General features: G+C 51.0%; 2 protein-coding genes across 5 annotated transcripts; one reads left to right on the top strand and one right to left on the bottom strand.

Moving 5' to 3' along the window:
* Positions 1-35: 35 nt before the first annotated feature.
* Positions 36-10,374, top strand: Smarcd2 (SWI/SNF related, matrix associated, actin dependent regulator of chromatin, subfamily d, member 2). Of its 2 annotated transcripts, XM_047544511.1 has the most exons (13): positions 36-550; positions 4,872-5,056; positions 5,253-5,295; positions 5,436-5,558; positions 7,017-7,172; positions 7,644-7,739; positions 7,870-7,971; positions 8,105-8,266; positions 8,430-8,527; positions 8,693-8,828; positions 8,982-9,104; positions 9,240-9,341; positions 9,415-10,374. In XM_047544511.1, exons 1-13 carry the CDS (start codon positions 335-337, stop codon positions 9,466-9,468), a joined length of 1,596 nt encoding a protein of 531 aa, XP_047400467.1. In that variant the 5' UTR covers positions 36-334; the 3' UTR covers positions 9,469-10,374. The 2 variants fall into 2 exon arrangements, with proteins under 2 accessions (XP_047400467.1, XP_047400466.1); XM_047544510.1 differs by lacking the exon at positions 36-550 and having other exon boundaries at positions 3,866-5,056.
* Positions 10,375-10,427: 53 nt separating this feature from the next.
* Psmc5 (proteasome 26S subunit, ATPase 5) lies at positions 10,428-15,175 on the bottom strand. Of its 3 annotated transcripts, none has more exons than XM_047544513.1 (12): positions 15,086-15,175; positions 14,425-14,496; positions 12,776-12,845; positions 12,390-12,487; positions 12,177-12,233; positions 11,868-12,098; positions 11,517-11,643; positions 11,237-11,427; positions 11,045-11,143; positions 10,847-10,957; positions 10,651-10,737; positions 10,428-10,529 (listed from the first exon to the last, which is right to left on the bottom strand). In XM_047544513.1, exons 1-12 carry the CDS (start codon positions 15,107-15,109, stop codon positions 10,476-10,478), a joined length of 1,221 nt encoding a protein of 406 aa, XP_047400469.1. In that variant the 5' UTR covers positions 15,110-15,175; the 3' UTR covers positions 10,428-10,475. The 3 variants fall into 3 exon arrangements, with proteins under 3 accessions (XP_047400469.1, XP_047400470.1, XP_047400471.1); XM_047544514.1 differs by having other exon boundaries at positions 14,425-14,595; positions 15,086-15,168; XM_047544515.1 differs by lacking the exons at positions 14,425-14,496; positions 15,086-15,175 and adding an exon at positions 12,941-13,058.
* Positions 15,176-15,203: the final 28 nt, after the last annotated feature.

Below are 15,203 nucleotides of genomic sequence, written 5' to 3' on the forward strand. Positions count from 1 at the left end.
TGGACCGAGTTGGGCGGGGCTTGGAGTGAGTGGCCGCCTCTGGTAACTGGACTCCGGCGATCAAAACTCCTGAGGCCGGAGGCGGCGAGCGGGCCCGCAGCAGATCCCGGATCCGGATCTCCCGTGTAGGAGCGGAATCACGGTCGGCCCTGACCCAAAGCGCGTCTGTGAGGAACTCGCGTACTTGGATTAGGAAATCCCGGAACCCGGATTGGTAAACCTCGGAACCCGGAATTAAGATCAGAAAGTCCCGGATTGCGGAGTACAGCGCGCGGAGCGGACTCGACGCGGAACCCGGAGGCCGGATCCGAGCACCGCAGGACGGGACGGAGCTATGTCGGGCCGTGGCGCGGGCGGGTTCCCGCTGCCCCCGCTGAGTCCCGGCGGCGGCGCCGTGGCTGCGGCCCTGGGAGCGCCGCCTCCCCCAGCGGGACCCGGAATGCTGCCCGGCCCGGCGCTCAGGGGCCCGGGACCCGCTGGAGGCGTGGGGGGACCCGGGACTGCCGCCTTCCGCCCCATGGGCCCCGCGGGCCCAGCTGCTCAGTACCAGGTAAGGCGGGCCGACCGGCGGTCGGCGCCGCGAGGGCGCCAGGTTATATTGCCCGGGGTCCTTGAGTGAGGGCCCTGGAGGAGCACCGGGAAGAAGGCGCAGGGGCCTTGCAGGAGGAATTCTCAGGAGCCAGTGAAGGGCCAAGCTGAGGACCCTCGGATTGCGGCTAGGGAATGGAGGCAGAGTTAGAGAAAAGGGTGGAAGGTTTGAAGCAGTTGGAAGAGTCTCTTGTCTTCTTGGCACAGGGATTCTGCGTGAGAGATGGAGGCGTTGTGGGCGCGCTTGGGTTGGGAAACCTAGTGCAGTTTCTGGGTTGAGAAGCCCTGAGAGTTGATGAAGTTTTGGAAAAGGGTCCTTACTGAGAATCTAGGGTTACCCAGCATTGGCTTCGGTCCCACTCTAGGTCTACTCTCCTTTTTAATAGTTGGGAACTGGCAGAGCCCTAGCCTGTCTGAGATGGCTCCCAGCTGCTAACTAGTGAGGAGGAAGGAGGCCTCGCTTCCCACAGCGTGGGAGGCAGAGGAGAGGGCTCAGGAACTCCAGCCTGTGCAGGAGCATACTAGACTCCCTGGTCAGTCCCAGGCCTTTGCCAGGATTACTCTGGGTTAGACCAGAGACAGTGGTGGCCAGGCCTGAGGAAGACCCAGCCCAGTAACAGACCATTTTGGGCAGACTGTCTTCTGGGCTTCCTGCCTAATGTCATTGTCCAGGAGTTGATGAGTCTTGAGGATCTGAATGGTTTCAGCGAGTCTTACTGGTCTGGGTCTAGAGGAGCTTGCAGCTGCAGGAGTTGCTTCAAAGGGTACTGTCCTGATCTCTGGAAGACAGCATCTCAGGTTGCAGCTTCAAAGGTCATTGAGAGGCAGAGAGTTGATCCTGTGGTCAGCCTGACTCTGTTATGGGACTGGTCAGTTCCCCAGTGCATTATTTCAGGTTGCCCTAAAATGCTTGGGATTTGTGTCCATCCTTTTTTCCACACCTCTCTGCTTTTATTTAGTTTCCAGGTTCTGACAGCGCCATATCCTAACCCATGTTGTGCTAATGTCTTAAGGTGTGCACAGTGGCTTCCTGTGTTATATCTTGGTGTCCTTAGGTAGAGGTCTCACAAGTGGATTCTCATATACCTAATCTGCCAAGTCCCTTGAACCCTCACTTTCAAAGGAGATACTTATTTAATTGGGGATAGTGATTTTTTTCCCCTTACTCTTTATTCCCCTTTCTTCTTTAAAAGAAAACAATGGGTTTGAGTATGAACAGAGACAAAACTGGTTCCAAGAACTCCAAATGTTGTCCATCTTTCCCATCTTGTTCTCCCCTTTGGGGATTCATGGGTCCAGGGTGTTACTGAGGGACCCTGCATCAGTCATTCTCGCCCCTGGGCCTGCTAGCTGAGACCTGGCCTGAGAGCTTCTTGGGGGCTTTTGGCCTTGGGGGCTTTTAGCCTTGACGGACCTGGAACACACTAAAGCCTCTTCAGTTTCCTTGGCATGCAACCCATAGGAAATGTGCCCTTGGGAAAGCCCCTGTGAGGATGGATTCCATAGTGTTTCTAGGGAATGGCCTTGGGTCTTGTGGCAATCCCAGGCTGGCTGGCTGGATAGCCCTGGGCTGTTAGGTGTAGCGTAGGAGATAGCTGGACTTCCCACCCCACCAGTTTCCCATCATCATCATCTCCCCATCCTCCTCCTCCTCTGAGGGACAAAAGAGATAGATGGGAAGAAGAAGCCAGCTAACTTTGGTTGAGTTTAAGGGGGATCTTGTTGCTTTCTTTCTAAGTTCAGTTGTAAGACTTCCAAGGCTTGAGGTCTGGGGAACAAAGGAGTTCCTGTCTGATAAGGCTTCGTGGAGTAAATGGAAGAACAAGGATTTGGGGGCCTAACTGGGCAAACAGGTGAACCTGTTGAAAGAAGGGATATGATAGCCCATCTCCCTCCAGAGGATGGTTCTAGCTTTGGATCACAGTCAACTGAAAAGCTTAAAACAAACAAACAAACAAACAAAATCCAACTATGTATCATTGGGTTTACTCCAGAGAGTTCTAAATACTTTCTATTCATGGGGTGTGTGTTGGGGGTCTTGTTCTCCAACTGAGGCCCTTAGGCCCATCCACCAGAAGCATCAGGGCCAAAGGCTTTGGATGAAGCAGAGCATGTCTCACCTGAGCCCTAGATTGCTCCCCTGGAGGCTGCAGCATCCCTGTTCTCCTGGGTGATTGTTAAGCTTGGAAAATGGGTGGGTGCTGGGCCAAAGGAAAGGAAATCGCTGCACCTTCTGGGGTTCAGAGGACGGAACCAGACCTGCCTAGCCCTGCTGCAGGAGGGGAGGCTGGGAGGCTGAGTTGTTTAAAAAAAAAACAAAAAAAACAAAAACCCTTGAGTTGTTGTTCTGAAGGGGAAGGAATTACTGGTGCTTCAAAGCCCAGGTGTGGAGCTTGGCCAGGCTGAGCCAGGACTTGAACTGTAAGCAGCCTTCTGCTGGGGGCTCAGAACCCAGGAAGTCTGGAGCAGATGTCTCCAGACTTAATAGGGTGAGGCCTATTCCAGGCCCTCCTGTGCTGCCTGGTTTTGGAATTTCCTGTTACCTGAGCACCTGCCCAGGAGGATTGTGTGGTGCTGCAGGTTTTGTGAACCCTAGTGAGTAGTTTCTTGGGACCACATCTCACTAGCTTACTCTTTGCAGTTGTTCCTTCCCTTTGTCCTAAACTTTGGGAAAAACTCAAACCTGAGATTTCTGGGCTGGGCTTAAACAGCTGTGGCCACACTAACCGCCCCCCGCCTGCCTCCCGCCTCTTTCTGTAATCTCTGGCCATGGCTCATTAAGGCAGAAAAACAGGCTGTCTTTTGCCTTTCAGCAGCTCTGATGAATTTCTTCCTGATGGGGAGAGACTTGTGGCAGGACTTCTGAGGTCCCAGGGCCCCTACTTTTAACTCCTCATTCTACAAACTCTCCCACCCTACTTCCCTTGTTCCCTTCCAAACATCTCTGGGTCAAGTTTTCTCCATTTCTGCATCTGGTCACAAATCTGACTGTATTGGGACATATTGGGTGCCCCATTAAGAGGCGGGGGAGACATCTCCAGGATGCTGGGATGGGGGAGGGTCCTTTGATTTGGTGCAAGTTTCCACTCAGCCTGGTTTGGTTGGCTGGTTGTGCTGGTTGCATAATCTGGGCCCTGGGGCCAGCCCCGGGAAGCTGCCAGGGACAGTGTGTGCGAAGCAGAGCTGCCAAACAGGCCTTGCAGGCAGCAGCCATGGGAAGGGGGTTGAGGGGTGGAGGGACTCCCAGATGGGCTCTACAGAAATGCTGGGGAGCTGAGCCTGGGTCGAGTGATGTTTCTGCAGGCTTTAAAAGAAGCTATTTCTGTCATCCAGATTGTGGCTGCTTACCCTGTGACTCTGCTTCTTGCATCCCAGGATAATCTGATCCCCATTCTCTAATTTGGGATTGCTAGGGTTAAGTTGAGCCAGCACCAGCCAGGCTGCCAGGTGGTGCCTGGATCAAGGGCAGAGTCCAGGTGTCAGCTGCTCTCACTCTCACAGCAACCCAGGGGCCATAGCTTCTCTTTTGGGGTCTTCTGGCTTAGGGGCAGGAGGAGGGGTTAACAGTAAGGAGTTGAGAGGAGGATTAAGTTCTGGTTGTGGATAGGGGCCATATGGTGACCAAATGGTCTCTGTTCTGTGCCTGAGGTCATCCCCACCTATTGGGACACATCCATGGCATCCTCTTGCAGTTGCTCACCTGGGGTACCTCTGCCTAATAGTCTTGCTAGCATACTGACAACCTTTTTCAGTTACCATAAGGCTGGTGACAGGAATGGACTCTGGGACTCTGCCCCCTTAGCTTGCTTATATCCTCCTACACCCCTCTGCCTGACTGTGACACTGCCCCCCCGCCTCCCTCCTTGCTTCTTTCTCAAGATCTGGGGGGAGGAGGAGTGGAATGCTTAGTGGGACCATCTAAGAGTGCCTCAGAGCCCTCCAGTCTCAGGGAGCAGGGTCACAGCATGCTGGGGCTGGAAGGCCGCACCGTCCCTGAGAAGCTCCCCAGGCCCTTCCCTCTACAGGCAGCACTCTCCTCCCACCCCTGGGCTCTGGCAGCCTCATTTGCTGGCACGGCTGCAAGGGCGGTTGCAGGGCAGGGCAGGTGTGGTTTACACCCTGTACTCAGGCAGCAGCTCCCCTTTGTTTCCAGCCTCCAGTGGGGCTCCCCATGTGCTGCTCAGGGCCAGGCCTGGCTAGAGAGAGGGATGGAGGGCATAGGCTACCTGCCTTGTAGGGCCTTGCCACTGAACTATGCACCCTCACTGGCTTACTTCCCCCAGCGGCCTGGCATGTCCCCAGGGAGCCGGATGCCCATGGCTGGCTTGCAGGTGGGACCCCCTACTGGCTCCCCATTTGGCACTGCTGCTCCACTTCGACCTGGCATGCCACCCACCATGATGGATCCATTCCGAAAACGCCTGCTTGTGCCCCAGGCCCAGCCCCCGATTCCTGCCCAGCGCCGGGGGTAAGACCATTAATTTCTCCCACACTGCCTAGTCTAGCTCTGGTGGTAGCAGAAGATTTCCTTCTATCCCAAGAGCTTTGATGACTGAGGGAGACTCCTGGCTCCCTGGGGAAGGTTGCTGGAGACTGGAGGGGTGGGTTGGGGACGAGAGTCCTTTGGACTGTTAACCTCTTAAATGAGTTTCTGTCCTCCCCAGGTTAAAGAGGAGGAAGATGGCAGATAAGGTTCTACCTCAGCGAGTGAGTGTGTTGGGAAAGAGCTCTCCCCAGTGTCTGGCTGACTGGGTGGGAGGCCATCTCCCCCAATCCTTGGATGGGGAAGGAAGGGAAGAAAGAGCCAGAACTGCTGGAAGCAAGCTGTTGGATTTCTTTACCCTCAGATTCGGGAGCTTGTCCCAGAGTCTCAGGCATACATGGATCTCTTAGCTTTTGAGCGGAAGCTGGACCAGACCATTGCTCGCAAGCGGATGGAGATCCAGGAGGCCATCAAAAAGCCTCTGACAGTATGTGCAACCCTGATTACTGGGGTCTTTCCCAAAATGTTTGTCCTCCCTTTCCTACCTCCGCCTTGTTTCCAGGGCCAAGTGGGGTCTTCATTGAACTAGAGCAGTGTTTTTCACATGCAAGATGCAGCCCATTAGTAGGACGTGAACTCAGTTTAATGTGTTGTGGTCAGCATATTTTAAATGAATATAACACAGTTGAAAATATAAAAATATGTCAGTAGTGAAGTACTTTCTTTTTTCTTTTAGCAGACTGAAATGGGAATTGAACCCATGGCCTCCCACATAGTAGACAAATGCTTTACCATTGAATCACATTCCCAGCCTCTGGGTGATTATTTAAAATGTAAATGAGTGCCTCAGGAGACTGAGGCAGAGTATTGTAAGTCTGAGGCCAGCCTCAATAACTTGGTAAGACCCTGTCTCAAAAAATAAAAAGGACTGGGGATGTAGCTCAGTGGTAAGTACCCCTGGGTTCATTCCTCAGTTACAAAAAAAAAAGTTATGAATCATGTGGTCAAAAGTCTGAAAGGTGCCAAAGGGTAGATAAGATAGTAGGGTAGTTTCTTTTTTTTTTTTTTTTTTTTTGTAACCTAGGGACACTTTACCACTAAGCTATGTCCCCAAGCTTTCCTATTTTTATTTTAGGACTGGGTCTTGCTAAGTTGCTGAGGTCTTCCGTAGTTGCCCATGCTGGCCTCAAATTTGTGATCCTCCTGCCTCAGCCTCCCAAGTTGCTGGGATCACAGGTGCACCATCATACCTGCCTGGATAGTTCCTTTCTCTTACCAACTCTAGAGAGGCTTTCATTTCTTTCACACTCTGTACTCCTAAAAATAATCTAGAATAGTCTCCTGTGGTGAAGGCTTTCCAGGAGCCTAGGCTATTTGGGGGGCAATGGTGGTTATTTAGGTTTCATGTAAAATATAACCTGGAGGCTTCATTTCTTTGTTGTTTTTGTGGTCCTATGGATGAAACCAGGGCCTCACACATGCTAGGTAAGCACTCTACTACTAAGCCACACTCCCAGACCTAGGGACTTCTGACTTTTAAAAAAAAAATATTTTGTTTTAGTTGTAGGTGGACATAATACCTTTGTTTTATTTTTATGTGGTGCTGAAGATCAAACCCAGGGTCTCACACATGCTAGGCGGGCACTCTACCACTGAGCCCCAGCCCCAGCCCGCTTCTGACTTTCTTGACAGCACCCTGTGTGTACCCGTCACACTGCCAGTCTCTCTGTGTTGGCATTAGTGGTGATATATCTGTTTTCCTCATATTATTGTGGATTCCTTGAAGGCCAGGGCTGGGATTACTGCCTCCATTTCCCACTGCCTAGCACAGTCCCTGGTCTATAGCACTCAGTATGGATTGCTGAATGAGTTCATCTGGAAGGTGATTGGGTAGTGATTTCTAACTGTTGGTCCACCTCTAGTTGTTTGTTTTCCCCCTCTTTAGCAAAAGCGGAAGCTTCGGATCTACATTTCCAATACATTCAGTCCCAGCAAGGCAGAAGGTGATAGTGCGGGAACTGCAGGGACCCCTGGGGGAACTCCAGCAGGGGACAAAGTGGCTTCCTGGGAACTCCGAGTGGAGGGAAAACTGCTGGATGATGTGAGTTGGGGAAGGAGGTGTACGAAGGGGAGGAGGCCTGTATGGGTTTAAGACTGGGACCGGAAATGGGCATTCCCAGAGAAGTCTTGCCATAGGGAGAGGACACAGCCCTAGCCAATTAGAGGCTGGTTTTTGTTTTGTTGGTGCTGGGAATAGAAAGGGCATCACGGATGCACTCTACCATTGAGCCACATCCGCAGCCCCAGGTTGAAGATGTGTAGCTGTAAATTTCCTGCAGATGGCAGCCAAGTGTCTTGAAGTGGCTGGCAGTGAGGCTGCATTAAGCCTTTCCCCGTGGCTGGTCAATTTACCCAATCTGACAGCTCCTTCAGACCTAAATTCATCAGTGTCCTGAATTCCAGGGCTGAAACAATGTTCCTTTTGGGGGATTAGTATAGAGCTTTTGGTACAAGAACTCAGCGGGCACCACCACCTCCCCCCCCCAATCTCATAATCCCTTCCCATTCCCAGCCTAGCAAACAGAAGAGGAAGTTTTCTTCATTCTTTAAGAGTCTTGTCATTGAGTTAGACAAGGAACTATATGGACCCGACAACCACCTGGTGGAGGTAAGAATGGCCCTGGGCCTGGGGAGAGCTTATCAGTCACAGGCTAATGGGTCATTTGGGGAATGGCCAAGGATTCTTGGAGCCTTCCCGTTGGTGATAAGTACTGTTCCCCTCCCCTCCTACCTGTTAGTGGCACCGGATGCCCACCACCCAGGAAACAGATGGCTTCCAAGTGAAACGGCCAGGAGACCTAAATGTCAAGTGCACCCTTCTGCTCATGCTGGACCATCAGGTGTCAGAGGCCCTTAGGATTACAGGGACTTGTGGGGGAGGGCAGATTTCTATAAACCCTTCCTGTCCCTGCTGTGTTCTGCTTGATTTTCCTACAAAAACCCCTCCTATGACTCCCCTCTATCCATCCCCAGCCTCCCCAGTATAAACTGGACCCTCGGCTGGCAAGGCTGCTGGGAGTACACACACAGACGAGGGCTGCCATCATGCAGGCCCTGTGGCTTTATATCAAGCACAATCAGCTGCAAGATGGGCACGAGCGCGAGTACATCAATTGCAACCGTTACTTCCGCCAGGTTAGCTGGGCGCCATCCTTTGCCTTCCCAGCCCGCCTCATCTGCCTTAGAGCCCCAGTAGGCTAGTTCTTGGCCAGTCTTTTTGACTGCTGCCCTTGCTGGCCCTGTAATGGTCCACACCTCCTGTGCTCTCAGGCATCACCATCTTTGGTGCTCTTTCCAGATCTTCAGCTGTGGCCGACTCCGATTCTCTGAGATTCCAATGAAGTTGGCTGGATTGCTGCAGCATCCAGACCCCATTGTCATCAACCATGTCATTAGGTAAGTGAAGCAGACAAGGAAACTCTGAAGAGCAGGTTCACCCATGGCTTGATCTAAAGCCAAAGAGAGGCACGGCGGCTTGGTTTATTGCACAGAATGAGCCCCAGGTGGGCATGATGGACATGGCTACACACTTCCCCTCGTTTTCCTGTGCACTGCCTGCAGTGTGGACCCAAATGACCAGAAAAAGACAGCGTGTTATGACATTGATGTGGAGGTGGATGACCCACTGAAAGCCCAGATGAGCAATTTTCTGGCCTCTACCACCAACCAGCAGGAGATTGCCTCTCTAGATGTCAAGGTGGGCCCTCCACTCCTACCACCTCCTCTGGGACCCAGGATGAGGGCGGGCCTGTTATTTTCATACTTACAGCATGTTGGGGATAGAATCTCTGGCTCAGTGAGAATAGATCCCATTGGTGGAGCACATCTGAAACATGCACCCCTTCCCCAGATCCATGAGACCATTGAGTCCATCAACCAGTTGAAGACTCAGAGGGATTTCATGCTCAGCTTTAGCACTGACCCCCAGGACTTTATCCAGGAATGGCTCCGTTCTCAACGCCGAGACCTCAAGGTATGGTCTTCTGTCCTTTTCACCCATGGGAAGCTCTGTGTGATTTTTATCCCCAAGTACTATTCTTCCAGTTCAAAGGGCAGACTGGCTCAGGGGTAAGAATTATTTCATGGCTTTCCTCTGGGCTCTCTGCAGATCATCACTGATGTGATCGGAAATCCTGAGGAGGAGAGACGGGCTGCTTTCTACCACCAGCCCTGGGCCCAAGAAGCAGTGGGGAGGCACATCTTTGCCAAGGTGAGGCTCTGCTCAGTCTGTCTTTCTTTGGTTTTGAATAGCAGAGGCCTGAGCCATGGTTTTCCTCCTCCAGGTGCAGCAGCGAAGGCAGGAACTGGAACAGGTGCTGGGAATTCGCCTGACCTAACTGCTCAGGGATGTCTTCCTTCCTTCCCAGCCCTAGAGCCTGGCAGGGGACCATCTTCTGGGACCTGGCTGGGGCTGAAGACATGTAGGATGGGATGAGGGGTGACAGTGTCTCCTGTTAACCTCTATTCCCCAGCTTTAGTTTCATAAATGTAGAGATAGGATTCCTTGTTGCTTGGTCCCCAAAGCCTTATTACTTACTTTTTGCGTTGGCTTTAATTGGGTTCTCAAGATGCCTCCTCTGCTCCCTGCAGGCAGGCCCAAGTAGGACTGCTGGAGGCTTTGCTTTGTTGTCATAACAGACATTCTGGAACCAAAGGCTGCTGGGTTTGCTTGTTTACAGGCTCCCCTCTTGGGCAGAGCTGGCTCTAAGGAGCTGGGTGAGGAAGAGGAGGCCCAGCCCAGACTCTTCCTAGCCTTTCTAAACCAAAGTTCTTTGCCATTCCTGTAACCCAGCCTTGTTGCTGGTATTTTCCTTTCTTTTGGGTATTTGCACTATTTGGGGAGCAGGATTTTCTATGTGGGAGCCACTTTTTTGTACAGGGGTAAGTTGGGGTTTTTCAAGGAGCCCTATTTGGTGCCTCCTTCCTTATTTTCTTTACTCAAATCTATGCAAGCGGCTATAGCCGCCATCATCTCCTGGGATGCCAGGGGGCTGCCCCTCTACCCAGGTGTTGGGCTGAGGGAGCTGGAGCCTCAGAGAGGAGGGGATGCACCACATCTCTAGCCCAGCCGGAGGTAGGGGTGTGTGTGCGTGGTGGAGGGCATCATAAGGTGAGGGGAGGCTGGGAGGATTGTTTTTGTCCTTGGAGCTTAGTCAGGAGGGTGGGCCTAGGGCTTGGCAAATGCCACTTCTGGCAGGTTTGGAAATTTCCAAATAAATTCCTTTGTTTACTGGTGGTGTCCAGATCTGGTCATTGAATAGTGTGACCATTCATTAACATATTCGAGTCCTAGAGGGCTTGTCCCACAGACCTTTATTTAAGGGATACACACAAAAGACATCCCTCACTTCCAAAGTTTCTTGATGGACATGTTTTTCTCACTATCTTTCTGCATGACCTAGGGAAAGAGAGCAAGCACATATGAGCATTAAGCTATGAACTGAATGAACACAAGCTAAGCCCCTGTTCCACTGCCACCATCAGCCCAACAGCAAAGACAGAAAGGTGGAGGAATGTACCTTGGCGACAGCCATCTCAAAGTCCTCCTGGGTGACATGGACTCGCCGTTCCCGTAGTGCATACATGCCAGCCTCTGTGCATACACCCTGAGCAAGAGAAGGAAGCTGAGACCCTGTTGCTACGGCCCTTCAACACCTAGTTGGTCCCTGAACCCAGACATTCCTGCTATTGCCCCATTTCTGAGACTTTAATTACCTTCACTTCAGCCCCTGATGCTCCTGGCATCAGCTCAGCAATTTTTCTCAGGTTGATCCCCCGGGTCAGATTCATTTTCCGAGAGTGAATCTTCAAAATGTCCAGTCGGGCCTAGAGATGGGAGAAAAGAGCCCTGAGCCCCACTCCCCACCCCCACCCCCACGGCCGCGGCCGCTCCAGGTACCACCCGTCACAGACCTCCTCATTGGGGGGTGGGAATTCAATTTTTCTGTCAATGCGCCCAGGGCGAAGCAGTGCAGAATCCAGGATATCAATCCTATTAGTAGCCATGATAACCTAAGCACAGAAAAGGAGAAGATTCAGCTAAGCTTTTTGGCTTGCTTGTCACCCCAGGCCTTCTCTTGGCTTGTCCTGAGGCCACCACCTCACCTTAATATTCTTGGTGGCCTCAAAGCCATCCAGCTGGTTGAGCAGCTCCAGCATTGTGCGCTGCACTTCACTGTCCCCTCCAGAGCCCCCTTCCAGCCGTGAAGAGCCAATGGAGTCAATTTCATCCATGAAGATAATAGATGGAGCATGTTCTCGTGCCATGACAAACAGTTCCCTCACCATTCTTGCCCCTGTGCAGAGGCCAGCCTGGCATTAGGAGCTAGTAGGCTTCGTACCCTCCACCCTTCCACTTGGCTTGCTCATTCCTAGCCACTGTTACCTTCTCCGATGAATTTCTGCACTAATTCTGAACCAGAGACACGAATAAAGGTACAGTCTGTATGATGAGCCACAGCCCGGGCCAAAAGTGTCTTCCCTGTGCCTGGGGGTCCATACAGCAGCACTCCCTGGGGGAAACAGCAAGACTCAGGGCAGAAAGCCAGCCTCATTCACTCAGTGAACATTTCGTGAGTGCTGGTTTGTGTCTGCTCACTTGCTGGAGGTTAGGGACACAAATTCATTGAGGTCCCTCCAGAGCTTACATCCAAACCAGTTTAGTGACCTAGAAACCTCTCCCCCAGCCAGAAGAGGAGGGAGGACAGCCTATCTCCTGGAGAAGCCTGTTCCTCACCTTGGGCTGTGCAATGCCCAATGCTTCAAAGAGCTCAGGGTGCTTCACTGGCAGCTCAATCACTTCTTTGATCTCTTTGATCTGTTTGTCCAGTCCACCAATCATTTCGTAAGTTGAATCTGGCACCTTCTCCACCATCATCAGTGACACCAGAGGGTCCACCTTGTTGGGTAGGATCTTGTGCAGAGTGTAGCTGTCATTTCTTAGAGCCACCCGGCAATTGGGTGTCACCTGGATGGAGGGGCCAAGTTTCAGGAAGTAATGCCCTAAGAGCTGACCACCCCTACCTACCTCATCAGTTTCACTCACATCATTGATGTCGATGTTCTTGTCCACATCTACAACAAACTTGCCCTCGGGATGTACCTGAAGAAACAGGGGCTCATGACCTTCTCTGGCTGCCACCAAATCACTAACCTCACCCAGGAAGACCCATGGGTGTCCTAGAACACAGTCTTCCCAAGGTTACGTACAAAGGGCAGGAGTGCTATGGACAACAGCCTGGGCCCATTCTGCTTTTACCTTGACCAACACTTTCTTCTTATCCATGGCCCGGACTACTTCTCCCACATAGGAGCCTTGTTCCTGTAGCAGCTGTAGCTCCTCCCGCAGTAGACGAACTAGATGGCAAAAGACACAGTAGTGACCTCCCTTCCCGTCCCCTGAATTCAACATGCAAGAATCAAGTAATACTTTAAAATTTTGAAGGGAAGGTCATACAAAGACAAGTCACATCTTGAAGGGGTTTACAGAGAGATGTACACAGGAAACAACATAATGTCTGTGTGAAGCATCTCTGTAGACAGGAAGGAAATAGCACTGCTGTGAGGCTGCAGGTCAGGGAGATTAGGAACGGCCACATCTCAAATTGCCCATGTACGGCTTTCCATATTCTCTGCCCCCCTCACCTTTTGCATTTAGTTCATTCCTCTGTGCCTGTAGCCGCCGAAGGTTCTGGCTCTTATCATTCACAATCAGCTGTGGAGGGCAAGAGACAAATTCCACTATTCAAGAGCAACAGCAGGATCTTGGCCAAGACCCTCACAGGCAGATGTGAACCATGGGAAAGTCACCTGCATGTTATTTCAGATTCTCCAGTAGGATCCTAATGACCCTTGTTCAGTCCTCCAAGAATCCCTGAGGAGTCTAGGGCAGCCACCACAAAAGGAGGTGTAATACTGGTCCACGAAAAAAGAATCTAATGGAGAAAAGTTTACAGCTGGCTTGTGTATTGACTTTCTTTTGAAGAGGCAATGGAGAGAGCTTTGTTATTTATTTATTTATTGGTATGAGGGATTGAATCCAGGGGTGCTTAACCACTGAGCCAGATCCCTAGTCCTTTTTATTTTGAGATAGGTTCTAAGTTGCTTAGGGCCTCATTAAGTTGTTGAGGTTGGTTTTGAATTTGTGATACTTCTGCCTCAGCCACACAAGTTGCTGGGATTATTGTGTGCCACTGTGCCTTGCCCAGTCCTTTTTAAATTTTTATTGTGAGACAGGATCTTGCTAGGTTGCCAAGGGCTTCACTGAATTGCTGAGGTTGGCTTTGAACTTTCAATCCTCCTGTCTCAGTCTCCTGCTGCTGGGATTATAGGCATACCTCACCCAGCAAGAGATAGCTTTAGGTGAGAGGCCTTAATTCTAGCCAAGCTGCTATCAATTAAAAGGTAAGGCACTTAAAAAACCTGTCACCAAACTGCACATGGGCATAGCATCAACAAACCAGCTTCATTTCAAGAGTACTTAGATGAACATAGGAAACTACATGTAGAAGAATTAAAAAATGATAAACCAAATACAATATCTGCAAGTATACAGAGGGTTTGGAAATTGTCCTTGTGCCTCCCCCACCCCAATCCCACCTATTTTTCTTGCTTAGCTCTTTTTTTTCTGGTGTGTGGGGAGGTACTATTGATTAAATCCAGCAGCACTTTACCACTGAGCCATACCCCAGTTCTTTTCATTTTTTATTTTGAGACAGGGTCTTGCTAAACTGCTGAGGCTGGGCTCGAACTTGCAATCCTCCTGTATCAGCCTCCTGAATTGCTAGGATTACAGCTGTGCACCACCATGCTGGCTCTGGTTTAACTCTTTAAAATAGAGCACTGGGTTGCCCTGTTCCTTTAACTCAGTCCCCATGACATCAGATTTGTCCAGACTCAATACTGTCCTTCCTCAAGTTCCTGAAGTTTCACCCAGTCGCCAACCCTTCCTGATATCCTGGGCCTAGGCCTTCCCTTTTATAAGAAATCCTTGCAATCACACTTCTTCCAAAAATTATGGCCTTGGGCTGGCGGTACCTTTTCTCTTAAAATTTCACACCTGAAGAAAAATAACAAACTGTGAATACTACTGCTCTGAAAGAGGTGGGGCTTAAAGGGAACAAGAGACTGCTTACTTAATGTACTTGTTACTTCTTGTATTTTTCAAAAAACTTCAAAGAAACTAGGAAAATAGTTTCTTCCACTGCATTCCCAATGGAATTATATGAAAATCTGCTTCCCTCAATTTTCATCCCTTCCAACTCCCCTTGTCCTCCCAACCAGTCTGTTCTCACCTGGAGTTCTTCAATCTTGGACAGATAATATTGACGGAGTCCGCTGCCTGCTTTTCCTTCTTCAAGTTCCATCTGAAGACAGACACAGTGTAATTACTAAACGTGAGGATAAACGTCCAAGGGGTAGTCACTTCCACGGCACTTCACCATAAGGCTTGTTACCAGGAAGCTCTGGATGGCAAAAAGAGCTTTAGAGGCTTAACATCTAGGTTCTAATTCCTCCCTCCCTTTAACTCTCTATTTCCCGTGACTAAAATATAAAGATGCAAATATCAACTACCTTCTAAGGCTTTTAGGAGAATTAAGAAACCATATACACTGGAGTACTTTGCATTGTGGCAAGCGCCATATAGATTCGAGGTGTTATTACTGGTGTTACAGCCAGCATTAAGGACCGGCCCCCGGCCTACTGTGACTTGCGCATCGTCGTGTTCCCTATCCCACCGCTCCATACTCCACTTCTACCCAGCCCTGCCAGACTCGCTGGTGGCGGCGCTGACACAGCAGATCCGGTCTCAGGCAAGGCCCACTCTGGATTGGTCCACCTAACTCCGACCCACTTGACCCTCTTGTCCCGGCCCGTTTCCCACCTAGAATCATGCCGGCTCCATACCCAGCCACGGTTTCTGCCCGACTGCGACCGCCGCCGAAGCCACCATACCTGCTCTGTCCCGTCAAGCGCCATCTTCTCTCTTCAACGGAGACCGCCGGCATCCGCGCCGCCTTAGAGCGCAGGCGCGGAAGCGAGGGCTCGCGGCCTAAGAACCCGGCAGAGAAGA

Source organism: Sciurus carolinensis, chromosome 3 (genome assembly GCF_902686445.1).
Source record: "Sciurus carolinensis chromosome 3, mSciCar1.2, whole genome shotgun sequence".
NCBI classification, from domain to species: Eukaryota; Metazoa; Chordata; class Mammalia; order Rodentia; family Sciuridae; genus Sciurus; species Sciurus carolinensis.

Excerpts from the sequence above, each read along its gene's own strand:
- Smarcd2 (XM_047544510.1), top strand. The coding sequence starts at position 4,554 with ATGCTGGGGCTGGAAGGCCGCACCGTCCCTGAGAAGCTCCCCAGGCCC. Across the intron at positions 5,057-5,252 it reads ATTCCTGCCCAGCGCCGGGG|GTTAAAGAGGAGGAAGATGG; the intron begins GTAAGACCATTA and ends TGTCCTCCCCAG. Across the intron at positions 7,173-7,643 it reads AGGGAAAACTGCTGGATGAT|CCTAGCAAACAGAAGAGGAA; the intron begins GTGAGTTGGGGA and ends TCCCATTCCCAG.
- Psmc5 (XM_047544513.1), bottom strand. The coding sequence starts at position 15,109 with ATGGCGCTTGACGGGACAGAGCAG. Across the intron at positions 14,497-15,085 it reads CGCTTGACGGGACAGAGCAG|ATGGAACTTGAAGAAGGAAA; the intron begins GTATGGTGGCTT and ends GTCTGTCTTCAG. Across the intron at positions 11,428-11,516 it reads GCAGAAATTCATCGGAGAAG|GGGCAAGAATGGTGAGGGAA; the intron begins GTAACAGTGGCT and ends GCCTCTGCACAG.